Consider the following 12,550-nt stretch of genomic DNA (forward strand, 5'->3'; position numbering starts at 1 on the left):
AAGGAATGGAAACCCAAAATCCCTGTAAATGTTCATTAAAACTAATAAAATTTAATAAATAATAAACCAAAAAAAATTTCAACACACACACACACAAACCAACCCAGGGTAAAAAGTCTTATCAAGTCACAGAACTTGAGCACAACCTTAAAATTGGGTCTCCTTTGACCACATCACCCACAATAGTAGACTAAAGTTACCTCTTGTTATGTTATATACCATCAAGTCAGAACCAACTCACAGCTCATCCTTTAACAGGTTTTCAGAGGCAGTCAGTTACACCGCAGGTGATTGCCCATCTTTTTTCTGTAGAGCAGCAGTGGATCCGAGCTGTGTGCCTTTGGTTTGGGAGCCCAAATCCTTACCACTAAAGCACTAGAGCACACTAAAATTACCTCATGTTGTTGTTATGTGCCATCAAATCGCCTGCTACCCATAGCAACACTATCTATATATATAGTACCTCTGAACCCTGCCTTATCCTGAACCAGTCTCACTATCTCTTACACCTATCCCATTACCCCAGTTTTTATGTCATTTCATCTCATTCAGGATGTTCCTCTCTTGCGCTGTTCCTCTGCCCCCTTCCACGCATGATGTCCTTCTCCAAGGACTGGCCCCTCCTGGCATTGTGCCCAAAATATGTAAGATAGTTTCAAAATGCTTGCTTCCAAGGAGCAACTTTTGTTTCACTCTCTCCAGGACAGACCTGTTTGTTCTTTTGGCTGTCCATGGTATTTTCAGTGTTCTTCTCCAGCACCATAACTCAAAAGCATAAATAATTCTTCTGCTATCCTTGGTCATTGACCATCTCTCTGATGCATAGCAAGTAATTGCAAAGATCGTGGCCTGGATCAGGCACATCTTGGTCTCTAGACTAACATCATTGCTTCTCAGTACTCTGGAAAGGTCCCTGACAGCAGATGTACCTAATGCATTTTGATTTCTTGACTGCTGGTGCCAAGAATGTAGATTGTGTAGCTGAGCATGCTGACATTGTTAACAATCTCTATCTCTTCTCCATCTATCATGATACTGCCAATTGGCCTAGTGGTGAGACTCTTTATTTTTTTCCCAAGAAGTTTAACTTATTGATACACAGGTTATGACAGGGCAGTGCTAACCAAGGTGCTACGATTGCAGGGCCCGCCACTTGTCCAAGGAGCTGCAATTGAGGATGCATTTCACTCCACAACCATCTAGAATGAGATGCTTTTGAGCCACCATATTTTTAAATTCATCAGCATTAAACTTTGTAAAACCCCTCTTCTTGGAGATAATGGTTCTTCTGGCACCCAGGGAACTTGAATTTGGCTCCGCGAAGGGCCTCAGTCACATACTTCTTGTTTGGAAGCTTGGTATGGATGGACATAATGACCTGGTCGATGTCGACCCTGGCCACTGTACCTTAGGCATACCTGCACCAGCACAGGACAGCATCTTGTCGATGCAAATGACATGGAAAGGATGCAGCCGTACATTGATGTAAAATCCATCTTGGCCACAATTTTTCACCATGTACTTCTTGGCACAAATATGGGCAGCCTCCAGGGCTCCTGAAGAGAGCTGCTAATACTCATCCATGAACATAGCTTCTATAAAATGGCAATGTGACAGGCACCCAAAGTTTTATGCACAGTGCATTTATGCATGACAGAATTAGAAAACTAATACATAAAATATTATTTGTATTTGTGGTTAACTGTTTCTTGATGACATTGTATTTTCAAACAAGTTCTTTTTAAGAGTAAAATATAATTATTAGATTTAAATGAGTGTGTTCTTTTCAGAAAGGAATGAGAGGAAAATCCTTAAGGAGTTGGATTGGTACAGTGACCGTAACAGTGATCATGAGCATAGTAGAGATTGTGAGGAGGAAACGGGAAAGTTCTCATCTGTTGTTCATACAGTTGCTATTAGTCATGATTGACTTCAGTGACACTTAAGAACAAAATAAGTAGCTTTCATATGATAGTGGTGCCATATACGTGACTAAGTGTGGTCCTGGGCAAGAGTATTGGTCATGTCATGGACTGCTAAAAGAAATAGGTCTGCCCTAGTGAGAGTGAAACCAGGTTGCTCCTTGGAGGCAAAGATTTTGAAGCTCCATTACATACTTTGGGCATGTTGCCAGAAGGGACCAGTCCCTGGAAAAGAAGATCATGTTTGGAAGAGTGGAGGGACAACGCAAGAGAGGAAGACCTTGGATGAAATGAATTGAATGGACTGGGGTAGTGGAGGTAGATGTGTCAGAGACCATGAAATTGGCTAAAGATAGAGCAGGGTTAGAGGTGTTATACAGAGGGTTGCTGTGAGTTGGAGGAGACTCTGGCACATAGTAGCAACAACAATATATTTTATTATATTCAGACATTTTTGGAATAGAAAAGGTTGTAAGCAATGCTTTTTAAAACAGGATAAAATTGATCCAACAGAGTGTGGAAATTATCAAACAGTAGTACTGATATCACACACAAGCAAAATCCTGCTGAAGATTATCCAAAAGCAACTGACTGTTTCAGGACATCGACAGAGAACTACCAGAAATACAACCTGAGTTTGGAAGAGGACATGGCACTAGAATCATGATTGACAATGTCGTATGGATCTTGGCTGAAAACAAATAGTACCAGAAGAATGTTTTTTATTTCCTACTCAAAGGCATATGACTGTGTGGATCACAACAAATTGTGACTAACTTTGAGAAAAATAAGAATCCCAGAACACTTGATTGTGCTCATGCAAAATCTGTACTTGGACCAGGAAGCAAGGAAACGCTTCATGGTTCAAAATCAGGAAAGTTCTGCATCAGGAACATATTCTTTCTCCATACCTTACCTTTCAATCTCTATGTGGAACAAATCGTTCGGGAGGCTGCAGTTTATGAGGAGGAATGTGGCATCAGGACTGGACTCATCAACAACCTGTGTTACGCAGATGACATAGTCTTGTTTGCAGAAACCAAAAAGGAGCTGAAGCATTTGTTCCAGAGGTCAAGGACTGACTGAATTGAAGCCCAACAACAAGAAAACAAAGATTCTTTCCACTGGGCCAATTGGTAGCACCATGATAGATGGAGAAGAGATTGAGGTTCTTGACAATTTCATCCTGTTGTTACATGCTTTCGAGTTGCCTGTAGCCCTGTGTACAGCAACTCGGAACCCTGCTCTGTCCAGAGCCAGCCAGTCTCACTAATTCTGACACACTAACTACCCATTGCGCCAGTTACTGTATCAATCCATCTCATCTGAGATCTTCTTCTTCTGTGCTGTCCCTCCACCCTTCTGAGTATGATGTCCTTCTCCAAGGACTAGTCCCTCCTGGCCATGTGCCCAAAGTATGTGAAATGGAACTTCAAAATCCTAGCCTCCAAGGAGAAACTTGACTTCACCCTCTCCAAGACAGACCTATTTGTTTTCTTAGCAGTCCATGGTATGTTCAAGACTTCACCACCACAACTCGAAGGCATCAATTTCTTCTTCTGTCATCCTTAGTCATTGTCCAGCCCTCGGAGTAATTGAGAAGACCATGCCTGGATTAGGTGCACCTTTGTCTTTAGAAGTTTCATCCTGCTCAGGTCCAAATTATCACTCTTGGTACTAACAATCAGGGATTCAAAAGAAGGGTTATTTTGGGAAAGTCTGGTGTCAGTGACCTCTCCAGAATGCTGACAGCAGTCAGCCTAGAAACTAGGGTGTGCTGATCCAGGCTGTGGTCTTCCCAATTGCATCAGCTGGATAATAACTTAAGAATTATAGAAGAAGAGTCTATGCTTAGTTGTGGTGCTAGAGAAGAGCATTGAACATACCATGGGCTGCCAGGGGAATAATGCAAGTCTGTTCTGGAGAGGGTGAAACCAGGTTACTCTTTGGAGGCAAGGATTTGGAAGCCTCTTTTCATGTACTTTGGGCATGTTGCCAGAAGGACTAGTCCTTGGAGAAGGACATCGTGCTTGGAAGGGTGAAGGGTAAGTACAGGCAAGGAAGACCTTGGATGAGGTAGGTAGAACGATACAGTGACTCTGACAAGAGAGACAGGTATGTCAGAGATGGTGAAATTGGCTCAGAATAGGGCATAGTTCAGAGCTCTTGTTCTTTGAGTTGCTGTGAGTTGCAAGCGACTCAATAGCACATAACAACAACAGGATAATACTGTGTCTATTCTTTTCAGCCTGAACAGTAACCCTACTGTTTTGTTTTTTTTTTAAATTCTTTGACACAAAATCATATATTCCTTATGAAAAGTGCAAGATTAAATTCAAAGATTTAATAAGAGTTGAAGAAGGGCCAAGAAGCAGCTTATTTTCTAGCCTTCTTGGCTTCTGAGTGGCATCAAGGGACCTTTGGTGTGGGCTCTAGGGAGCCAGGCTGCTAACCCAGAAGCTGTGCCTCTCTGGTATTTGGATCCACCAGGGGATGAAGTGGAGTAATCTCATCCTGTGTGAATTACAGCCTCAGAAACCCTCGAGAGGGTCAGCTAAGAGTCAGTTCTAACGTAACAGCAACGAAAAAGTAAGAGGTGTCTCTGTGTTACCTCTATTTCTTCCTTAAAGGACTTTCCGCCTAGAAGTATACATCTAGGTCTGTCAGAATGTTGCTAAATGAGTCTCACTTAAAACAGCATTCTGAACCTTCTCCTTTGAGACTCAGACCTCCCACCAGAAAGTTGATTTAAAAAAAAATCTTTAGTACACGCACTGTCTTTAGCCATTTGCAGGCTAGGTCCATCTCTCTCAATCAAAGTTGCAAACATCAATCTTACTTACAGAGTTCTGCTATTAAGAAGTTAATAGACAATGAAAAGAAATACTGAGTTCTGTGAAGTTAGCATATTCTATAGTTTTCTATAATCAAGTTAGTGCCTTGTCTAAATATAGTTTGGCTATTGGTACAGAGTTGTGCTGCCAGCCCAAAAGTGAGCAGCTTGAACCCACCTGTAGCTCCATGGGAGAGAGGGCAGTCTCTCCTCCCAGTGTAATTCAGATCCTCTGCAAACTGCCTGGTGGGTCCCAACTCCATGGCATACAATAAAAACAACAATAAGGAGTTCTGGTGGCAGAGTCCCTAGGGAATCGTGGTGCTAAGACAAACGCTGTTGTGGAACAGTTCCAATCCTCTAGAAGCTCTGCAGGAAAAAGGTGAACAATTACCTCTCATGGGATTTAGAGCATCTCAGAGACCTGCTTGAAGGTCAGCTATGAGTCAGTTAGTTCCCACTTGATGACATTGTGTTTGAAGGATTTGCTTTGGTTTTGTTCGAATATAGAGAAACTAATTTGGATTTAAGTTATGTGAGGAGCCATTTTAAAATTAATAAGTAGGGGAGTGATGAAAGGCTGAATTCATCCTTTCAGTCTGACTGCCCAGTGGAGAATGGAATAGGAGAGAGCAAGAGTGGAACCAGAAAGACCCTGTTATTAGTCCAGATGTAGAATAATTGTGGTATTTAGCTTATAGTGGTAGATATGGAGAAAAATCAATAGATTTGGTCTTTAATAGGAGTTAAAATTGACAGGAAATGTGTTCTTGAATTAGAGCCCCTGGGTGATGATCCAAGTTTTTAACATATTCAGCTACTACATGAAAGTTAACGTATCTATTAGACATACAAGTAGAAATGGATTTAGTTGGGGGTTGCTAGAGGTAAGTATTTTGTATAGGTGTAGAAGGAGGTTTATTACATTTTCAAAATCTAATGCTCAGACTTCTAATTCACGTTCTATTCATCCTCACAGTGAAAATGCAAAAAAAAAAAAAAAATAAGTAGTATACTGTTTACTATGTGCAGACCATGTGTTCCAAAGATAGAACACAGTGAAGTGTGGAGCAAAGCCATCTATAATGCCACTGGAGGCTTCAAACATCCAGTAACTATACTGTATGCTTTTTTGGGTTGACTAACAGCTAGCTAGGTTAGTCTTTTATTTTTAAGCCTACAAGCACTCTTTGCAGGAAGATGAGTAAGTTCCTCTCAAGCTGTGTATGGCATCCAAAAATCTACAGCTTCATGGGGGGGAGGGGATGTTGCTGAAAGTAAGCTTATAACCCTACTTGAGAATTCAATTAAGATTACAAACAAACATGTAACAAACATGAATTTTACTATGTATATTGTATGTTTTTGTGGGAGAAGAATGGGCAATCTCCTATGCTATTACTGCCTCTGAAAACTCACTGGAAGGTCATTCTGGGTCATTCTGACTAGCAGGTACACAGCAGCAACAAAAACAACATTGTATGTTTTAAGTTACTCTCTTGGTATTAATATCTGTAATTATAGATGATGATAGACATTTTAAAAACCTATACATATTACTTTTTATTATATAGATAATAGCTACATTTTAAGAAAGATTGCCTGAAGTTGGCTACCTTAAGTTCTATGCTTAAATTTACTAGTAATTTGAACTCTAGTCCTGTATTTATGAGAATGGTGGGACCCTAGCTGGTTCAGTGGTAGAATTCAAGTCCTTCACGTTGAAAATCTGGGCCCATACAACACATGTACAGGTGTTAACTTTCATGTTAGTGGTGCTTTGTGTGGTACCATGATGCTGGTGATTTCCTTTTGAAAACCGTTATAGATCTTAATCGCCTGATTAGCAACTGACCACAGGGATGATAGAGGATTGGGTAACATTTGATTACATTATGTATGAAGTTTTCAGTGTGGATTGAATGGATAGAATGCTTCGCATTTATTGTATTGTTGAATGCTCTTAACTCAGGCCAAGTTGTATGCTGAGCACCTTACGTGAATGATCACTTACAAGTTTACCAATTGTTCCAGCAGCTCAGTTCTTGAACTAGTGTGTTTAATTGCTATGATTGTGTTTGCAACTATGTTCTTTTTTAAACAAAAGAAATATATTGACCAACAGTTCTTTACTCAATTAACTATTAATATAAATTTAGCTTTGCAGACTTAACCATAATTACTTACGGATAATGGTGATTGTATTGTTTTCTTTGAAATGGCTGTTAAGTGGCAAATGAATTCTTTCATTGCATTCTAACTTTAGGTCAATTTTTTAAGTAAACAACATGTGTATTCAACATCTTGCATTTTTTATCTTTTTTGTTTTCTTTCACCACCCTCTCCAACTATCTGTCTGGCACTCAGTATAATTCTGCATATCTTAACTGTTCTTTCAGGCAATTCTTAATTCCTTCAGTACCTCTCACTAACACTTAGCTTATGTCTACTATATTATACTACTAGGGCCTGGATGCCCAAGTCTTAGAGAAACAATCATTGCTACCTCTTCCCAGGCAATCATGTGCTTTTAAACAAAGATCTAGAAATGTACTTCAAAATTTCCTGCTTCCCCCATCATACAACTCATCCTTCCTTCCTCCTCCATGACTTTACCCACTGCCTATACCAGTTCTGATTAGTGACTTTGAGCTTAAATTCTGATAGTAAAAAATCATATATTAAAGATACTGTTTCCTGAACATTCATTTTTTTGCAGTGTGAATTAATGTCAGTGCTTTTAATTTCTGCAGCAGTGCTATATACTTAAAATTCATTGCATACTTTTTCTTTTTACTGTTTTAAAGACTCGAGAGCATTTCAAAAATCAATTTATGTGAAAATCACATTTAAATATTTTTAAAAATTCATCCCAATTTTTTAGTGAGCAGTGATGGATAGATAGCCCATTAAAAAATGAGTGTAAAGTAAACAGATTTGTTGAGATGAGGATGTATCATGTTCAGTCATGTCCTGATTATTATCTTCAAAGTGTCTTTCAATTTACAACCATTTCTTCCCAGGAGGACTCTCTATGATTCAGATTATCCTTGAGTCTCTTATACATTTAGCCTCATCTTTATCGTTCCTGTCATTGGAATTTTAAAAACAAAATCATTAGAAAGATATTAAAAAAATATTCAAACCTTCTTTCTGTTTGGAGTGAAGTTCCATTAAAGATTGAACCAAAAATGTTTTACTTTGTTTGGAATCACCCTCAAAACGGCAATACTGTGACTGTTTTTCTTCATACTTTTGTTAATGTACTCCTCAGTTTTTCCCCCTCCTGATGTGTTAAAGTGCTTTCTGTCCTGCCAGATAGAACATGAAGTCTAAAATCTTCATGGCCGTTGGTATGTTGGGTATTTGGTAGAAGGAAGGTTTGGGAAGGAATGCTAATCTGCAATGTAGAATTCAGATTATCCAAAAATGAAGTCACCTCACTTGTTCTGGGACCTGGACATGTTTGGACCACCATTTCTGCACCCATAACTGTTTCATAATATAGCAAAATTGGCAGAAGGTAAATGGCAATGAAATTGTTACCAAGCAGTGAAAAGATAAGGTCTCATATATTTATTGAAAGGATGGGGAAAGCACAAAAAAGGCATGATGAAGGGAATTTAGTGTTGTGAAGGATTGCAAATGTGTGGGGATTGTATCCTAATTATTACTTTCTCGACCATGGTTAGCAAGTCCATAGCTGGCAGGCAACATTCACAGAATTTGATGTGAGTAGAGCAGACTTCCTGTCTCTGAGCCAGACTGAACACTTGCAAACCTACAATGATAGGACTTGGGCAGAGCCACTTTTTCATACTAGCCCTAACACTTCACTTACCTTGTTGCTTAATCTAGAAATTCAGTGTCATAGTGGAGCTGATGCCACTTAAGGGATAATTAATGTTGTTGTTGTTATGTGCCATTGATTTGCTTGCATTTCACAGCAACCTTATATACAATAGCTCTGAAGCCAGCCCTGTCTTGAGTCAGTCTCATTGACATATCTGCACCTAATACCCCGGTTACTGTGTCAGTCCATCTCATTTGGGGGTTTTCCTCTCCTGTGCCATCCCTCCACCCTTCTAAACATGATGTCCTTCTTAAAGGACTGGTCCCTCCTGGCCACATGTCCAAAGTATGTGAGACAGAGAGAGCTTCAAAATCCTATCCTCCAAGGAGAAACTTGGGTTTCACCCTCTCCAAGACAGACTTGTTTTCTTGGCAGTCTATGGTATGTTCAAGACTTCTCTACCACAACTCAAAGGCAGTGATTCTTCATATATCACTATTAGTCATTGTCCAGCTCTCTGATGCATATCAAGTAATTGCAAAGACCATGACCTGGATCAGGCGCACCTTAGTCTCTAGATTGACATTCTTGCTTCTCAGTACTCTGGAGAGGTCCCTGACAGCAGATTTTCCCAGTGCAGTTCGTCTTTAGATTTCCTGACTGCTGGTCCCAAGAATGTTGATTGTGGAGCCAAGCAACCTGTAATTGTTAACAACCTCAGTCTCTTCTCCATAATAGCAAACACTTAATGTAGCACCTTCTTTGTGCCAGGTTCTATTGTAAGCATTTACATTAATTTTTTTCTTTGCAGTGACTTGATATGAATATGTACCATTATTGTTGTGTTCCATCAAGTTAGAACTGATTCATAGTTGACCTTCCAGCGGCCTTTGAGAGCCAGTTTAATGACAGGGGAAGAGATTGCCTATCTTTCTCCCATGATGGATTTGAATTCTGTGCTTTTGGGTTGGTAGCAAAACTCCTTATCACTAAGCCACCAGAGTATGTTCTATTAGTCTTCATCTTACGGGTGAAGAAATTTAAAGCATTACTTTTGTAAAGTATCTCCTCCAATTCACCTAGATATTAAATGGCACAGCTCAGAAGCAACGGAGAACACCCTTTCTACTGTGCCTTGCTAAATTGAAGATTCTTTGTTTTCCCCCTCCCTTAGTCTCCATTTTCCATTTAATTACTTAGCCATTCAACATACATTCATTGAGTGTTTAGAGTTGGTGAAGTAAGTGCCAGGATCCTGTCTAATAGTACAACACAAGCTTTTTATTGGGTGGCATTTGCATAGGGTTTCATGAGATTAAAAGTTTCCATGGAAGATATATGGCCATTGTTACCCTGAAAGGGAAGAGAATAAGACGTCTCTCAGAGGAGCTGAGGAAATTGGAGAGGGGCTTAGGAATAGGTAATGTTGCTTAGCAGCAAGCTGGTCAGAAAGCTCCGAAAGACAGCAGTGGTTTGAGCCAGGTCTATTTTAGTTACAGGGTTGGTTATATCTGTGGTTAGCAGATTTCAATGCAGTTTTATGGAGTATATAAAGTAGATAGGTGCTAAATGACTAAAAATGTGTTTGTTTATACTATATTTTAAGCAATTGGATATTTGAGAATTTTAGTTTGATGCCTCTGGAGTTTAAGCTCACAGTGCTAGCCTACAGTGATGACCTCAGATTGTTGGGAGCCATTTCAAGCTAGTGGTCAGGGGCCCTGTGTAATCCATTTATAATCCATGTATGTCATTGTACTAGGAAGTGTTCTAGAAATGAGGATGCAAAGAATGTTCTTCTTCTCAAGGAGCTTATATTTTAATTGAGTGAGAGAAAATAAGTATTTGTGCATGTGAGAAGGTAACTTCAAATAAGAGTACTGGTTAGAGGGTATCAGACTAATGGTATAGGGAATGACTGGGTGTAGGAGCTAGGTTTATGAAGGAACTCCTCCTTGAAAATGGAAAATTAATATGGAGATTTGAATGAAGAGAAGGAAGTAGCCATGTGAAGCATAAAGAAAAAGACTTTCCCAGATGCTGATATTGTAAACCGGAAATAAACTTGGGATTTTGGTGTGGGATAGGCAGGGGATAACCCCACTAGTCTGATTTCCAACCTAAGAAACCCGGTGGAAGGTCACCATGATTCAAAGTTGACTTGATGGCGGTTGGTTTGGGTTTTAAAGGTTGAAGCTATTTTTTAAAAAGAAAAGAAAGCCAAATCCCACAGTCATGGAGTCTGTTCCTGGTCATAACAGCCTTACGGGACAGAGTAGAAGTGCCTCCTAGTGTTTCCACAGCTATAAATCTTTACAGGAGCCGACTGCCTCGTTTTTCTGCCACCACTGGCCTTCAGCTTAGCAGGCCATTGCCTAGATTTAACTGCAATTGACATTTGTTAACAGTAAATTCTATGTTTTCCCCAAAGCTCTTCTTAAACGATTATTTTTTTGTAGGTGTTTGATGTTTACAATGTTCTGTATTTTGACTCTATTGCTTTAAAAAAAGGTCTAGATAAAATTTTGTGAAGTTGGACTTTTGTGTTTTAGACAAGACTAAAGTAATAAAGATAATGCCTCAGCCTGATGCTTTTTCACCTGATCAGTGGGCATGTATCTGTCTTTTTCTTATGGGGGGAAAAGGTCTATGTTATCATCTAGGAAGAAGCAGCCATAAGGTAGACATACCTAGCTTTTTGTTTGTTTATGTGTAGGTGATGCTTTTAATAAAATATAGGTTTCATCTCTTCATGTGTGATGTTAAGTTATAATTGTATTTATTTTTAATACCCTATTATCCTTACAGACAGATTTGACCAATTTTGGGCCATCAATCGGAAACTCATGGAATATCCTGCAGAAGAAAATGGATTTCGTTACATCCCTTTTAGAATATATCAGGTAGGAAGTAATTGTACTGAAATGTCTGTTGGTGAAAGGTCAGATAGTAAAACATTGTTTTAAGACTATTCAACTCTGATAGTTACTGAACAGTGTGTGTATTAAGACTTTGCAGATCTGTGTCTTTTAATAACAATCAGATGTTCTAGATGGTTCCTCTTCAATATTGTACAATAAACTAGATAGTGAAATGTTGACACCTTCCTTACAGCGTACGTCCTGGTCAAGAAATGCTATATTTCTGAAAACACTTTAAAATTCATATATATTTGTCCTATGTTGTTTTTAGGTACCATCAAGTCAATTCAAACTCATGATGACCCTCTGTGCAACAGAGTGAAACATTACCCTGTCCTGCGCCACCCTCACAGTCTCTGCTGTGCTTGAGCCCGTTATTGCGGCTTCTGCATCAGTCCATCTCATTGAGGATCCTCCTCTTTCTTGCTGACCCTCCACTTGGCCAAGCATGATGTCTAACTGATACTCTTGATAATATGTCCAAAATTTGTGAGACAGAGGCTCATTCTTGCTTCATTTGATGTATGCTGTTATGTGCTGTCGCATCAAAAATAGGGTTAGGGTTAATGCCTCTGTGCTGGAAGAGTGAAAAGTACTTCCGATTTAGTGTTACAGCTTGTTTTTTATTCATTTCATTGATGTAATGGCAAATCAGAATAGGAGTTTCATAATGAACTCATATAAATAAAATAGAAATAGAAATAAATACACAGTATAAATAAAATCGTAAAAATCCTAGTGGAAAAATCCAGCTGATTTAATTAGATATCCCGTTTTTCTAAATGTTACTAGTTGCAGTAAAGTCGAATCCGACTCACGTTTACCCCATATGTGGAAAGGAGCATTGCTCAATAGGGTTCTCGGGTCTAGGTTTCACATGAACATAATTAAATGTTCTGGGATTCCTGTTCTTCTCAGTGTTTGCCATAACTTGCTATGATCCACACAGTGAAGTGCCTCTGCATAGTCAAGAAAGCATAAATAGATATTCTTCTAGTATTCTTTCATCCAGGATTCATCTGACATCAGCAGTGATAACCCTGATGCTATGGTCTCTTCTAAATACTCCTTGAACTTAATG

At 39.2% G+C, this 12,550-nt stretch overlaps 1 protein-coding gene across 2 annotated transcripts in view; it reads left to right on the forward strand.

The window, feature by feature from the left end:
* Positions 1-12,550, forward strand: part of ATG5 (autophagy related 5) — a 121,879-nt gene that overhangs the window by 54,897 nt on the left and 54,432 nt on the right. For both annotated transcript variants that reach the window (XM_006881178.1, XM_006881179.1), the window contains one exon: positions 11,357-11,451. In XM_006881178.1, the coding sequence (XP_006881240.1) occupies positions 11,357-11,451 (95 nt within the window). The remainder of the gene's footprint in view (positions 1-11,356; positions 11,452-12,550) is intronic.

The sequence above is a fragment of the Elephantulus edwardii genome, unplaced genomic scaffold, assembly GCF_000299155.1.
Source record: "Elephantulus edwardii isolate Elephantulus edwardi_28Jun2011 unplaced genomic scaffold, EleEdw1.0 scaffold00013, whole genome shotgun sequence".
Taxonomy (NCBI): domain Eukaryota; kingdom Metazoa; phylum Chordata; class Mammalia; order Macroscelidea; family Macroscelididae; genus Elephantulus; species Elephantulus edwardii.